Source organism: Haliotis rubra, unplaced genomic scaffold, assembly GCF_003918875.1.
Source record: "Haliotis rubra isolate DU_JTF1 unplaced genomic scaffold, ASM391887v1 Scf480, whole genome shotgun sequence".
Taxonomy (NCBI): domain Eukaryota; kingdom Metazoa; phylum Mollusca; class Gastropoda; order Lepetellida; family Haliotidae; genus Haliotis; species Haliotis rubra.
In genome coordinates this window covers 317,746-334,312 of record NW_025767169.1, presented here as the reverse complement: position 1 = coordinate 334,312, position 16,567 = coordinate 317,746, and the positions used below count along the sequence as shown (strand labels likewise).

General features: G+C 36.7%; 1 protein-coding gene across 8 annotated transcripts in view; it reads left to right on the top strand.

Annotated features, from left to right (window-relative positions):
* The first annotated feature begins 204 nt into the window (after positions 1–204).
* LOC124291070 (protein argonaute-2-like) overlaps positions 205–16,567 on the top strand; it is a 37,239-nt gene continuing 20,876 nt past the window's right edge. For 3 of the 8 annotated variants that reach the window (XM_046727973.1, XM_046727972.1, XM_046727974.1), the window contains exons 1-12: positions 205–333; positions 5,724–5,756; positions 7,365–7,454; positions 9,821–9,868; positions 10,330–10,540; positions 11,421–11,541; positions 12,400–12,581; positions 12,988–13,124; positions 13,470–13,604; positions 14,082–14,181; positions 15,008–15,091; positions 16,217–16,280. In XM_046727973.1, the coding sequence (XP_046583929.1) occupies positions 312–333; positions 5,724–5,756; positions 7,365–7,454; positions 9,821–9,868; positions 10,330–10,540; positions 11,421–11,541; positions 12,400–12,581; positions 12,988–13,124; positions 13,470–13,604; positions 14,082–14,181; positions 15,008–15,091; positions 16,217–16,280 (1,227 nt within the window). In that variant the 5' untranslated portion in view covers positions 205–311. The remainder of the gene's footprint in view (positions 334–5,723; positions 5,757–7,364; positions 7,455–9,820; positions 9,869–10,329; positions 10,541–11,420; positions 11,542–12,399; positions 12,582–12,987; positions 13,125–13,469; positions 13,605–14,081; positions 14,182–15,007; positions 15,092–16,216; positions 16,281–16,567) is intronic. The other 5 variants (XM_046727976.1, XM_046727975.1, XM_046727977.1 and 2 more) reach the window with 4 other exon arrangements.

Here is a 16,567-nt window from a genome sequence, read left to right as displayed (position 1 = left end):
TTTGTTTGAGGCAATCAATATTTTACGTAGTTTTCTTAATTATACATCAACAATGGTGATTTCATTATTTGATCATTCTGCCTAGTAATCAACACATTGTCAACGCGTGAGGGTGCGGGGCGGATTAGTCACGCCTGTGTTATTCAAGCTGTAAACGCGGAAGCGCTTGCCTCAAGCTCAAAACGAGGCTCGTGACCTCCCAGAATCTCGCACTCGTCCCGCCGCCATGTTGTTTCTATTCCGGTGTTGGTGAGGCGATATCTCAGATAATTAACAACGATACACGGCGAACTGGGTCATAGCATGCAAAGATGTTTCCCATACCACCACAGGGTAAGCTTTCAAATATGTTGTAACGTGTGAAAGGTATTCAATAAATGAATATAGACCAGAATTTATGATTTTCTCGTCGTCGAATTCCAACAAGTCTCGGAAAACACAAACGATTAGGTGACTCCTCACATTTCTTTATGGTTGGCATTATCGACGGAAATACATCTGTGGTAGCTTTGCATTATTCATTTGCCCTTACACATATTCATCACAATGTTAATGCATTTTTGAAAATTCGGATAAATTCAGATCTACAGCCCTTTTCCCGAAACGTGCTAGCACATGAACATGATTGCATTCACAGCCACATTCGCGACAAAGGTGTTGAGGCCGATGCTGAAAGTCGAACTTGGAAGTAAATTTATAACGAGACTTGTGTACCGCTTGGGAAACAACGAATAATTTTATCACAAGTTAACTACCAACGAATAAAATACGACAAACCAATTTTTGTGATAAATTGTTCGTGAAATCGTGGTACATTTTGCGTTTGTTTTGAGGCGAGGCGGACTAGGTGTAAAGTGGTCGTCTTTACAAGATGTACTCATGACTCTAGCACTGAAATAATAAATAATAGACATGTGTATAGGGGATATACATGTAAATTTACGCCGACGTTCTCAGCTTTGTTTTCACAGTTGGGCAGGTTGTAATTTTAATTGTTCATGCCAACTGTGGAAGGTATGGCACTTCCCATAATGTTTGTGAATTTCTTAGTGGGGATGGTTTTCCATTAAGGTTCCTTATTCAGAACCAAACAGTTTGATACACTTCCTCAGAATGTGATTGCCACAGTGAAATTGCTGGAATATTGCTGAAAGCGGCGTAAAACTCAACTCACTCACTCAGAATGTGATTGCATGGTTTAAAGAATTTAGCAGCAAGTCTGTTAAAAGTTTCCCTTATTTTTTACAGCATATGTCCTTAATCAGTAGTAAAAACTAATGTTAGGGCCTTCTTGATTAAGAAGTATTTCACTGGCCATTTGGAACTTAATAACAGGCATTTAGTTAGGAACCCCAGGCATTAGTGCAAAGTATTAATATGGAAAAGGTTGAAATTTTTACATTGTCAATTTGTTTTTGAAAATGTTAATAGGAAACCTAATAAGATGTATGCAAACAATGAAATTAATGCATGAGTGCTGGAGCGATTTATGGAATAGTTAGTCGATCAATCTCTCTTGTGAGTGAGTGAGTATCGATAAGATCAGGACACTAATCAATATTCATGTATTCATAAATCATATCAAACATTAGAAAGTGTGTTTCTCGTAAAACTGAAATGTAAACAATATACTCGCGGGCACGTCTCAACAGCAAGTGTCCTCAATCGTCTTGATCGTAGTATTAATGGGTGTCAATTTCATTTGCACAATGTTATGATTGTGTCCTGTTACTGACCATGAGGTTATGAATGTTGGAATAACATGAATACTTTAGCAAAAAGTAGCATTCAGAAGTGCTTTTGGTACAAGCTGTGTCATAGTTTTAGTATGTTTAGGAGATCATCATCTACATTTGAATAAACATTTTTGTTTATTGTGATATTTCAATGATTAGTGACAGACATTTTTCACAGTATCATTATCAATACAAGAAGACACATGCTAGAGTATATAAGTAATTGAAAATGATAACTACAGCCAATTCCCCAATCTTGTTGATTGCACTTATAATAAATCCTTTTGAAGAGTTCTTGTAATTCATTTTAGTGCATTGAACATTGAAAAAAAATCTGAATGGCGTCACTTTGTGTGAACGATTAACAATGAAAATTATGTTTAAGTTTTAGGAAAATGAGTGTGCTGCTCCTATTGCAATCTTGGTAGTCTGAGGCTAGTCACATGCTTTTGGGTACTATCCACCTTTCAATTCATTTCCATAAGATATGTTAATCCTTCAGCCAATTTCCGGAAAATTTCACTCCGACATATTTCCATAAATCATTCTGCATTAACAAAACAATATTTCATTTTTTGGGTAAGAACATCATGTAGTAGCATTCAAACTATTCAAAATATGGCTATGGGAAGCTAAAAGAACATTTGCAATAACACATACAAAGGCAGTTCCAGTGTTTCCAGTAATAACCATTCTGTAACATTAGTTTCATAATTATTTACCAGACTTGACTTCTTCTTTGAGTGGCATCACGAATAAAAAGAAGTTGTTATCCATAAAGTTTGTTCTATATTAGACTTGACTTCGTCTAAGAAAATTGTCCTTTTCCCTTCAGTTTGTGTTTTGTACTGAGTCTCAGGGGTACAAAATTATTGTCCTGTGCAGTCCTGTTTAAAGAGACTGTCTTTCAGTTAGGTAATGAAATGTCCAAAACAGTGCATGACATAAAATACGTCTGACATGTACAAATCTGTGTCAGTTTGATATAATTAGGCTCTGCATCAAATTAGATATGATCCTGTGTTTAGAAAGATTGGAGTATGTCTACTCCTGCACTAAACTTCATGGCCAACTATCAGTGTCCCCCAAAACATTCCACTTTTCAACCACTTCACTGTATCATTTTCACAAATGCATGGTTGGGTTTGTGTAAGCGAGGTAAATCTTTGTTGTGGAAATTCAATTCAAACCACAAATCGACGCAAATGATTGACATAAGCAGGTCAGATTTTTTTGGCAAATGCAGACTGACATTTCTTTTTTGTAGGATCATCGATTGTTGTGGACAATTTGTCACATTATCAATGATGTGTTTTTTGACAAACCTGAAATGGGTCATGAACCATACATTGTTTTCTACAGCTATGTTGATTATGCTGAAACAAATATTTTCGATCATCTCTTACTAACCTCAATTCTTGTATGTGTTTTAATACAACTTTCAACATAGTGCATGGGTTGAAATCAGGTTAGACATTGAGAAGATATGCTATTTAATTCATTAGAGCATGTCTTTAGAAGAGATGTATAATTTGTGTTCACAGCCATCCATGTTCAAAAGTGTAGTTCATTTTATTTTCATTTTCTGATACCTTTAACTTATTATCTTTCTTTTAAAAAAACCCAGATAGTCACTTTGGCCTATGTACATCATCACTAATTATCATGATGTCTTAAAATAGTGTTCAGACCTATGGCATGCTCCAACTCGTCCTGACATATCTAACACTTGCTAATCCAGGTTAAGATGACACCAGGACATTGTGCATGGTTATTGTCTTGACTAAAGTGTCTTGTGTCAACAGATGACAATGTGATGCTGTCATTATCTAAGAGCCACGATGAGGGTTTTGTCTAAGATATTAGATATTGCTGGGATGCAACTTTACCTGTAACATTTTTTAGCCAACACAATAAGTAGGGATACCCACTAAGTAAAAAGCCTAAAATTCTACTACGTCCCCCCCTGCCCCCTGGAGGATGCCCGTAGCATTAGATTGACTGGGCAAAGTTGCATCCCTGTATTGGAATAGATAGGTATTTAATATTAATTTTACACGTTTACTGCAATTTCTTTTTGGTCTTCCGAAATGGGAGCTAATAATGATGCCCATTCATTTTTTATGTGAGAAATTTCTCTGCAAACTGTGTTGACATACATGCAGAATGTGTGTACACTGCACCTCTTTTTCAGACACGCACAATACACAATCTTTGCTTAACAGGATGAGGTTTTATTTTTACAGACTCTCAACTGATCTTAGGCATTCACATGTCATTGACTTGTTAATCATCCTGTTGGAAACTCAAGGGAACTGGTTTCTACCCCTGCACTGTTTTGTTTTCAGCTTCTTCTGTAGTAATACCATGTCTGCTTGCCATGCTTTATACTGATGCTTGTCTCTATTATGCAAACTGATGTATGATGGTTGTGACTACCAGTGTATACTATCAAATAAAGAATGAAACAAGATTGTTGCCCATTTTCTTAGACTGGATTCTTATATTTTGAGCTTTCCAAACTAGAAATGTAATTTACTTTGATAAGAATGCTTTTTGTTTCATCAATGTCCAGATATACAGTCAAGGATTGTAAGCTTTAGTGTACAAACCAGGCATCCTCTGTGCTGAACCATTTAACATACTAGCCCGATTTTGTACCCAAAATTATTTTCACATAATTTTAAATATGTCCCCATTCCACAAGGCTTACTTGATCAGACTGGCCACAACTCCTATACCTGGCCTCAACAGTGACTTACAAAGGTCATTTTGTGGGATCAGTTTCCAAACTATGTTTACAGGACTGATGCTTGAGGCTACTGATAAGAGTCGTAGTCTTGAGTACAATATTTGAAATTATTGACCACAAAAAATACTGTAAGATGGCTAAAATGCAGTTTGAGAATATCACCACATGGTGAAAGTGTTGTCATCTTGAAATAACATATTTTTACATCACCCGTATTCATCTCTCCTCATTCTTCACATCAATGTTCACACTGTTTGACAAAGTGAGAAATCAGAAGTTAACAATGTTTTTGTTTACGTCAATGAAATATGATTATACATTACAAAAATCGGAAAGTTTGACAAGGGCGTCAGGTACATGGTAATACTAAGCTTAACTTAAACTTTAAGTTTCACATTGAAAGAACATGTTGAGCATGTAACCATGCATGTACATGAAGGAAGGGTCAGAATTATGTAATAAGTCTGAATGAGAACTTGTTTTCATGTGGTTCCAATTACCAGACCCAAATTTAAGGTTTCAACCACACTTTTTTTAGTGGTACTCGCTTTTGTGTCAGTCACCGGATTGTCTGGTCCAGACATGATTGTTTACAGACCACCATAATATAGCTGGAATATTGCTGGTTGTTGTGGTAAAGCAACATATTTTTGTTAGGCCTCATTACATTGTGCACTTTAAATATCATTATTTTGGAAGGTAATTTGTTTGTCATGCTGTTGGAACATTGTTTTTGAAGTCCTTTTGTGACATAAGTTTCATATAGTTGGTGGTTCGGTGTCCCTATATTTCTATACATTTCATCATCATTGTATGCTTACTGCTGAAACTGCATCACTCCCATCCACTGCTCTTTCACTGATATTAGCTGACTATGGCCAGGAGAGTGCAAACATTAATGCTTCTTCAGCTTGCATTGGCATGTGTAAGTGTGCTTCAGGCTTCAGACATCTAACTGTAGTGTTAATTTTGAAGTAGTAATAAATCAATCACTAATGTCATGTGACTTCACTGCGTGGCAGAACTCATGAAAGTTTAAGAGTTACTTCCCTTTTTACCTTGACCTATTTGACCACATATTCTGAAAGCCTTTCATGGAACAAATTATTGACTGGAATTATGAATGGAAACCAATTTACCAATAAAACAGGCCCCGGGACTTTCATGAAGACATCCCCTTCTCTAATCTTTCAAATCGAACAGAGTTTGATTCTCTTTATTTTAATTTTTTAAAGGTGTTTCTCCTTTTCTGAGTCCACAGCTCAACGGTAGGTATCAGTTTTGTTCATTGAAAAATTTGGGTCGAGTACTTCGGTTAGTTTAGTGTGTGTATGTGAAGTTCGTAGCACATGTAATTGTGACATTTTTACAAAGAATCTGAAAGAATACTGATGGTTATTTAGTATGAACTTATATAATTCTGAGTTCTGCCATTTTGTGGTGATCCACCACTTAATGGGTTCCACATGTGCTTAATGAAATGCATGATGTCAACATATTTTATTCAGTTCACTTTAGTTGCCATGTTTGGTTCATTCATTGTTGCTTTTAGTTCTTGCATTAACTGTTTGATTTGAGACGTGCTTATTTGTGTTTGTTAACTGGCATATTTTACTTATACTATTGTCATACTTAGAAGGCCTTTAATTAGTGACTTTGCAGACAGAAGCTTGCCTGTGCAATGTTGCCATCAACATGCTTGTATCACAGCATTGCTGGACCTGGTCCGATCATTCAGTTTGAGGATTTGTTTATTTTGCAGTGAATCCGATAACCATGTGCCTATTTCTTTGATCCCAAGAAAAGTACAGGTGGCAGCGATAGAAACATTTATAGTCTTGATGATGATAACTGGTAGCAAAACACCTTAATGGCATATTTCTTCTAGTCCTTCTGGTACATTAGATACTGGACAGATAGGCAAGGACTAAAGGACCAGTGCCAACTTCTATCGCTCTGATGGTCTTCCGTTTCTCAACAGTACTGGTCTCAGGGCCATGTATCTGAACCATAACTTAACATTTTAATATTCAGTCAATTCACCTTATGGTGTCAGCATTAGTTAATGTTAGCATGTTCAGCTTCAGGGAATCAGAATCTTTTTGAGCCATGTTCTTCAAAGCGATCATAGCACTGTTGTAAGTTGAAGTTTAGATTTACTTTGCACTACAATCACTTTATGGCGATTGCCCTGAGTATTATTTATACCACAGGACAGGTAGTGTTCTTTCATTTTGACTAAGGGAAAAGGGACCCTGAGAATGCAGATAGAAGTTAGGCAACATTGACATTTTGAAAAAGATGTCATTATACTGAATATTAGTGACTTGAAAATAAAATTGTGTTGACTGTTGAGTTTGATATTCTTTTAAATCTGTTTTTGCACAGTGTTTTATGTTTTGCATGGTTGCATGCAGTTATGTGTGGTCACATACACATAGTTTGTGTGTTGTCCAACCTCCATTGTTAAGATTAATAAGACATCACATAAAGTCATCATTTGGATCATTTCATATCGTCATATCATTAATTTCATTCAATAAATGTTGTTGATACAAATTGTTATTTTGAGATGACCATCAGCGTGGATTTTTTGTTTTTTTTGTAATGTTTTTAATATCATAACCCTTGAAAATGTTTCAATAATAAAATTGATTCAAACCGTCAACAACTGAATCTTGGTTAGTGAATTTTGTATACTAACCGCACCATTTTGCATTAAAAAAATGCAAAAGCAAAAACGTTTCACTTTCAAAGTCGTGCACATGTGTGTTCTAAGCACCCAGTAACATTAACCCAAATCGATTTTTTTTTTTTTTTGCATTCTGATTTTCCAAATTTGTAATACAAGTAGGTGTGAACTTTGCTACTTTCAGTTCAATCGTCTCTCTCATCTACGCCAATACCTCACCCAGATCATCCAGACCCATTGGATGTTAAAGGAAATTGGAATCCGACACATCTAGGTACAAACAATATTATACACTCTGCACAGCCAACAGGTGCTGGCTTAGTTTGCTTTGTATTCAGATCCCAGTAAGGGGTGGTGTGACTCAAATGTTCTGTTTTTGTTATGTGTTTGGGAACATTGTCATTTGTTAAAAGTATAATTTATGTAGAATACATTAGTGCAAGAATATGAATGTCATATAATTGTGTAGTCTTAAAGTTATGGCCATGGAATTCATGCTAAAAGGTTAGGTCCTGATGTACTAATGCAAACTTATGTTTTGGCATAAATGTCAACCAAGCTAAATCATGAATATATGGTCATTTTGCCAAATTTATTAGCTCAAAAGGAATTTTGCTAGGTCCGGACTCAGGATATAGTATTCAAGTACTTTATGACAATCTAACATGTGAGGGATATATTTTTCATCCTTATAAATATTTATTTAGATATTAACAGAGAAAACAATTGGATTTTATTACAATTTTTAAATGAATCTTTTTCCAAATTTATGAACATAACCAATTTAGTAGTGTATGTCAGTGGTTTCAGTGAGAAGAATTCTGGAGTATTTAAATGTAAATTAAGTGTGTCATTGGAGTTGGAAGAAGCATTGTTAAGGATGGGCATATTTCATCCTTTGGAATTGAGCAAATCTTTATTACTATGATCTGTATGTTTGAATTCGTTCATATGCTTAATATGGATTCCTGTTGCAGGTGTAACAGTTCTGAAGTACAGTTGAACCTGTCTTGGAGCCATGATCATTAATCATTAACCTTCATGTTTTCAGTTAAAAATAAATTCATGACAAGCAAGAGACAAGAACTGGCATCTTCATTAACGGGTTACATTCTTTTCTAAGTGATCAAATGCACATCATTGTGTTGACTGTCTTCTAAATACTTCCACGATTGAGGTTGACGTAAGGCAGTTGTTGGGCAGCCAGCATTCAGGGAGATAGATCATTTATGATCAGTGATCATGAATAACAATTTTGGAAAGCTTTTATACTGGATGTCTTGAAGTTTTATATCTTTCACAACATATGGTCTTTGGGCATGGGAACCATTTCATTTGATTCCATTTTGGATCATTTCTATCAAATGCAGTACGGATATAAATTGAACAGTGTTCATTTCCCAGTTTCTGATTTGGGGATACCTAGCATTTTGTGCTTGTCCTTTATTCGTATCAAAAACAAAATAAATACATGCTTTAATATGCCTATTAGACATGTTAGAAGATAAGTGTATGACCAAATTTGAATCTTGCCAAAGTTTCTCATGTGATTGCATGGGAAACAGAACAATTATTAACTTTCAAATGTCAAGGTCTTTCATTAACTCTGAACAATTTGGTTCTGAAACCATTGAAACGACTATATGACATATGTTTTGTGTAGCATCTTACAGCAAAATCTTAGCGATGAATCAAGTGTGATCTCAGTTATTCAGGTTAAAGTGAAGGGACTGTATCAATTCTAAATTGTGAATCAGTCACCTTCCAAGCAAATAAGGGGAAAACTGTTCATCTGCTAGAATTGATTTTATCCTGAATTCAAAACTTTTGCAGTGACTCCAATCCATGTGCATGATATTTATGGACATGTTAAAAGTGGGGCTGCTCCACAGTCTAGATGTGGTATTCAGTGCACAGTGTGGAACTAATCTAAATCAAGGTGTTTCATAACTGTTACATTGGTCTACATGGTAGTGGTGTTCCGATTAATTGAAATAATCGAAGATTGGTCGCAGTAACCAAACCACCAAGGAATCGATCACATTTTCTCATAATCGAACAGAAACGATTTTGGAACTACTGTTTTAGTCTTTGAAATACTTGACAATGGAACATATCTTAGAAGTTGTCAGGGCCTGAAAACATGTTAGAAAACTCACTTCACTAGCCGAAAAGTCATGACTGAATATTTCTCTAAGACTCCAGGAAGTTTATGTTCATGATATATTAGTTATCACTTTAATGTAACAAGTTGCATCATGTTATACTTTTCTGCAATAACAACCTTGATAGGAAACTCTGAAAAATGACGCTAACCAAGTTTTTTCGATGATTGTTCGTTGGTAATGAAGCAATCATCAATTGTGAGATTTCAACCAATTCCCAACACTACTACATGGTGAAAGTGGTATGAGCATACTGTTGTTCTAGCACTTAAGTTGTCTTGGCCTGTCTCATTTCTCAAGTCTAGTTCCCGTTAGAGGTAAGTTTACTATCGTACAACAAGCCCTAAACTCTTGGTTTAATGACTGCAATGTTTTCTTGCTCTTGCAGATCTGTGCCAGTGTTCCTGGCTGGAACTTAGTTGTAGACATGATGGTGTGTGTCGGACATGTGTTGATCGCTTCTTGTCTGTTGCAGGTCAACCTGGACCACCTATCCAGTTCCCCTTCCCACCCATGCAAGAGCGTAAGTTATTTACGCTGTAATGACATGAAGAATACACTTTGCAACATCAGTGTTCAGGCATGGTATTAGACATATGTGGATTATATTTTTGTAAGCAGATTAAAGACAACACCCCAAGCCATTATGTATTTGCATTTAAGGTGTAGATATGAATTTCATGGGTTGAATAGATTCCGAGGCATACATCTGCACATTGCCAACTGCTGCCTGGAAGAACATTTATTCAACCTCGGTGATATGACAAAGTTATTTTGGGGGAAACTTCTTGTCCTTGTCACTTTTACAAGTTTCCCGAGTATTACACTTGTGGATGTGTTGAACGCTGAAATATTACTCTTTGTGTATTTTAAATTATTTTTTTTGCTACTCATTTTTGTTGAAAAAGGTTCCTGTGAAATAATGGCCAAGATGAAGCTGCGCTGGTAATATAAAGCTGTGTAAACTGGTGTCATTCCTTGCAGCCATCTTACCACCAGGGCAGCAGCTTCCACCACCTGTCGCTCAGCCTCCCTTAACATCTGACTTCATATGTCCACCAAGACCCGGAGTAGGATCTGAGGGCCGTGCCATCCTTCTGAGAGCAAACCACTTCCAGGTTCGAGTACCAAAGGGCTTCATCCACCACTATGATGTCTCAATTACACCAGACAAATGTCCACGAAGGGTTAATAGGTAAGATACACTGAAACTCTTGTGGGCTAATGTAACACATTCGTCTCAGAAACCTATAGTGAAAAATGAAACTGAAACTCCACAAACTTGTTCCAATCACTGATGAAACCCCGATTTGATTAAGAGTTCAAAATCAACCACATATTGATAAAATCGTTTGATCATTACTATGCCATTTTGGTTCCAAATGGAATGAAATTCGGAATGTGGTTTTTGGTGCTCAAATGTTCTAATTCATATGGGGTTTTATTTGCATTGTTTATGTTTATTAAAATTAGTTAATAATAGTTAAATGATGTTGATCATGGAACTGCTAATAACTTTCTCAGCTGGTTTTCTAAATGTCATAATGTTGGTACTCGAGACGTGTCCCATATTGTGTGATATGTTTTCAGTTTTTACTTTGGCACTTGTAACAACACTTTCTATTATTTCAAAAAGAATTTCCTATCACAACAACATCATATCAGAAACCATTTCAGAAGTGAAGCTGAAACTTGACATGATTGACCCCAGCACCCCAAATGTTCAAAGTAGTTTCAGTCTGAATTTCAATATGGCAGTGGCATGGGTGTCAGTTCGGCTGTTGATGACAATATACATTAGCTGCTCTGGTAGGATTCTTATGTTTGGTGATATCTGGTGGTCAGACTCGCCGACTTTTTTGACACATCTTCACGCCCCAATTGCGTAAGTTGATGCTCATGCTGTTAATCACTGGATTGTCTGGTCCAAACTGGATTATTTACAGACCGCCGCCATATAGCTGGAATATTGCTGAGTGCGGCGTAAAACTAAACTCACTCACTATTACTACACCCGGATATTACCTACTTACCAAGCATGATTCCCATGTAGTGCAGGAGCGTATACTTTGCAGGGAGATTATTGATACCATGGTCCAGTGCTACAGTCAGAAGATCTTCCTTGGAGTCAAGCCAGTGTTTGATGGCAGAAAGAACCTATACAGCAGGGACCCTTTGCCTATTGGCAGAGACAAGGTAAAACAGACATGGTCATAATATGTGTAACCACGGTGAACAGTGTATTGGTAGTTGTGTTACTTTGCTTTATTATTCATCCAATGAAGATATCACTGTTTAATAAGCCTACAATTTTATTACACATTGTGTGATAACATCGCGTGATGCCGGACATATGACCTCACAATGGTTTACAGTCATGACGACACAAAGCTAACACCTCTGTCACAATAGTATTAGACCTTGCTTGACTCGCGGAAAGCTGAGCCATCACACTGCAGGTAGTTTGTATCAATTTATGTAGGAGAGTAATAATTAACAATACTAAACTCGCTTCCGTGAAATACCATTTTTATCAAACTCATGCAAGATTTAGTATCAAACTTGCTTTCACTCGTTGGATACCAAATCATTAACTCCTTTAATAAAAATGGTATTACACAGAAGGTCATTTAGTATCCTCTATATTGTGAATATCTCTTTGTTTAAAAGAGACTAAACAGTTTGAAGAACGATATTAATCTGTACGTGTGTATACTGAATATTCAGTGCCTTTTGGAGAGTGGTCCCTACACTTGTTGCTTAGGAAGTGTAATCCTAAATATAACATGTTTCTTCCATAAAGTGTTGCACAAATTTTGTTTTAACACTGCTTTCAAGATGTCATCTAACCCGGACCATGTTACTATAACTACCAAATTCTTCTTTTGGTGCTAAGGGTTTTATTTTTCAGAACTCGACTCGTTCCATGCTTGACTACTATTTAAAAAATACTTCTCCACTTTTTGAAGGAAAAAATCATTTCATGCACCTTGCGACACCCTAGGATTAATTCATTCTTTAAGGCATGAATGATCACACTAACTTATTGTCCAGGTGGAGCTGGAGGTAACACTTCCAGGTGAGGGTCGAGACAGAGTGTTCAAGGTGGCCATCAAGTGGGTAGCCCAGGTGAGTCTCTATCTACTGGAGGAGGCCCTGGAGGGACGCACACAGCAGATACCCCTTGATGCCATACAGGCCCTCGATGTCGTCATGAGACACCTACCAAGCATGAAGTAAGTACCATTTTTACTAGGCTGCTATTGGTAGTAGTATTAATTGTATTATGAATATATTCAGGGAATTGTGAAAATATTTATGTATGCAAGATGGGTTTCAGATGTTAAAGTCATTTTATGAGATCTGTAATAAACTCAAACATGACTTAAATGTTGCCAAGGATGGGAATTTTACACTTAAATAGTATAGTATGGGTAAATTTCAGTGTTTTATTGTTTCATGTCTTGGGGTGGAAGGGGGTTAGGTTATCTTCTTTTCCCTGCTACTTTGTGGAGATGCTACAGAATCAGCTTTATGCCTTTGAGAGTTACTGCAAGACATGAAGATTTTCTGTGGATTAAAATGATTACTTTTTTAAGGCTTTTGAAACTGACTGACTTCACGTTTTGTTCTAACCCACAGATATACACCCGTAGGAAGGTCATTCTTCTCCCCTCCAGAAGGGTATGAACACCCACTGGGTGGTGGTCGAGAGGTGTGGTTTGGTTTCCATCAGAGTGTACGTCCATCCCACTGGAAGATGATGCTCAATATAGATGGTATGTTGTCAGGAAGTGCATTTTGTGATGTCAGGAGTCTCTCATCCTAACAAGCCAGGTGGACCATCTAAGCTCTCACTTAATATTATGTGACAGGTCAAAGATTTATTCCTGTATTTACCATATGTCCATTTTAAATTATAGAATAAGCCAGTAAGTCCCCTTGCATGATGTAACGCCTCGCAAGGGTGTGTTATTTACTGAGAAGTATTATTTACATAGAAGTAAATGGCTGTTTTCACAATTTCAAGATTCATATGGGGTCACTGTAGTCAGTAACTCTCATAATTTTGAAAGACCAACACATATTGACCTATATAACCACACTTTGTGTTTGTTTACCAGTCTCTGCTACTGCCTTCTACAAGGCTCAACCCGTCATTGAGTTCATGTGTGAGGTGCTCGACATTCAAGATATCGGAGAACAAAAAAGGCCCCTCACTGATTCACAACGTGTCAAATTCACCAAAGAAATCAAAGGTATCACTTTATCTTTGACGAAGGGAATGCTAAAGCTCATTGTTCCCAACTCTTTTGTTTCGGTAAAAGTACTAACATTATCAAAATTTTACAGCACCTACAGTTGGTTTTACTTATTTTCGGATGCCAAGTTTACTAATACTGCAACTTGACTTCCACAATCCTATTGCAAAACTTTTTCCTTGAACGTGCCTACCGTTTGTTGAAATTCTTTATCCCAGTACTTTGCACCCCAGTTAATTTTGTTTTGGCATGTATGGGCGTAGATTGTATGAACATTTATTTTTCAGATTCTTTTTGTACTTGAAGGCATGTTATGGCAAATTGAGGTCATTTTATATTATTATTTTTTGGTTGTTAGAGTAGACTTGATACGTTTTGTGAACCTTTAGCTGTCAGAATGTACTGTTAGGAATGATGTATATCATTCTTGTAAGTCTGAGATATATACCTGCAACTTACAATTGAAAACTGTTGGCTTTGGCACAGGTCTGAAGGTAGAGATCACCCACTGTGGCACCATGAGGAGGAAGTACAGAGTTTGTAATGTCACAAGAAGACCTGCTCAGACACAGTCGTAAGTTGAGGATTTACCAAATAGGCAACATTGGTAAACTGAAATTCTACATTATGTTTTTTTCTGTTATAGGAATGGTCTGATTCTGTTGGATGGTTCTTCCATTATAGAATGTGTGAATACCACTCTTGAGGTCTGGTTTGATACAGATTGAATGTTGAGAGTTCCTTAAAACTTTATAGATTTATATTTCTTGGAGAAGGATATTTATTCAGAAAAGTTTTTTCATTTTGATGAAGAGTTTATTAAACATTATAAAATGGTGGATAAAGATATATAAATTATGAGGAATAATATTTCACTGAGAATTTTGGGCATTCTGCCACTCCCAAATGTAAATTAGTGCACTTGTATGAAACAAAATGTACGTTATGTTTTGATAAAAGTGAAGTGAACAGGTGGATTTCACTCCTGGCGACACTCCCTGATCGATATTCATCAGTTATTTTCCTACTCAGTTCATTTTCCTTTGTACCCATAAGGTTAAAAACACCATACCTACCATTTAGAGTCTTATGTTTTGCTCTCATTCTACAGTAACTTCTTGTGAAAAAGACTACTCAAGAATGGGTCTAATGGAAGGTTAATTTCATTCCTGCTTAAATTTTGTAAAACCCCAGTGAATATAGTAAGGGTTATGCAGATGTAATGGAAGCAGATACAGAATGTTGTGCTGTGTGAGTGAGTCTTGTTTCACAACAGCTTTATTTCAGCCATATAGCAACTGGTGCAGCAAGAACTGGTAAGTAAACATGGAACTGACACCTGTGTACCGAGTTTGGTTTGTGAAGGGTTCAGGCATACAGTGTATGTGCTTGTGTTGCAGGTTCCCTCTACAGCTGGACTCTGGACAGACTATTGAGTGTACTGTGGCCAGGTACTTCATGGAGAGATACAAAATGAGACTGCAGTAAGTGGACATTACCAATAACCTCTCAGTTTGCTCGCTGTAATTTTGGTGGCACATGACATGACCAGTCTTCCTGTTCATGCATCAAATCATTTTGGCAAACTGTCACATGTAAAGAATGGTTGCATGCCAACGTGAAGTCAACATTGGTACCTTCCTCACTGACATGGTTGACACGTCATCGTATCCCAATTACGTAGATTGATGCTCATGCTGTTGATCACTGGACTGTTACGGTTAATAAATTGCAGTGACAAAAGGTTTGAGTCCCCTTTGAACTAGCAAAATAGAACACAGACAAGTATAAAATATTCAATAATATATTGAACAAAAAATGAGAAAGCTACAAGGAATGACAATACAGATATCTAGTACAATGCAATTGAGTCACAAATCTATAATATTGGGTCACAAATATAAGATATCAAGTCAACAGAGTCTTGACATTTACAGTGAGAGCAGATATACTGATTGAAGGTTGTTTACAATGACATGTGTTGAATATAGACGAGCACGGTCAGATGTACACAAATCCTCTCATGTAATAAAGTCTGTGTGTTAGTCCCGCTGCACAGCGCAACAACCAGCCTTTATATCCCTCTTACACAGTTCTCAAGCATTCTAGTAAAGGTAGGCAGGATCACTATCCACTCAGAACATTAGGCGATTTTCTCAAACATACGACCAGAAGTCAAAACAAAATAAAGCCAAGGGAGGCAACTTTGAAGCGCTATCAAAAAGGAGTACCACTGAAAAATACTATTGCCATTGAACATACATGATGCAAGATGTGAGCCGCAACCCACACTCAAAACTTTAATCATTGTGACCTATAATAACTATCACAGAATCAATGTTATTACAAATTACAAAAATACACACTCTCATAACAATAACAATTGTCTGGTCCAGACTTGATTACTTACAGACTGCCGCCATATAGCTGGAATATTGTTGAGTGCGGCATTAAATGACAACTCAACCAAATCAAATCTAACTTGTCTAAATTACTGTGAGTTGGAAAGTGTATGCATAAGTTTAAAGTGAGTCAAGTGTTTGCCTTATGGAATCAATGTGGTACTATAGAGATGAACATATGTGAATTGTGGTTTGTATGCATTGCAGGTACCCCCATTTACCTTGCCTGCAAGTAGGACAGGAACAGAAACACACCTACCTCCCTCTAGAAGTGAGTTTATCTGCTGTGTGGACTGCAATGATAATCAAACTGGGTCTGATTCTTTAAATATGAATGAATTGTTACTCCTGTAAAACCAAATCAGACTTCATTGACTGCAGAGTTTTATCTAGTTTTAGCATTTAACTGACCTTGAATATCAAGGTTACCTTGGAACACACAATGTAAAACATGACTGCATACTATGTTGCTCTGGCAGTTATTTTCTTCCCAGTTTTCTAAATACATCTCTTGTCTCTGTTAGACGCTCTTTGTCATTAATGCTGGAAGTCAAATAG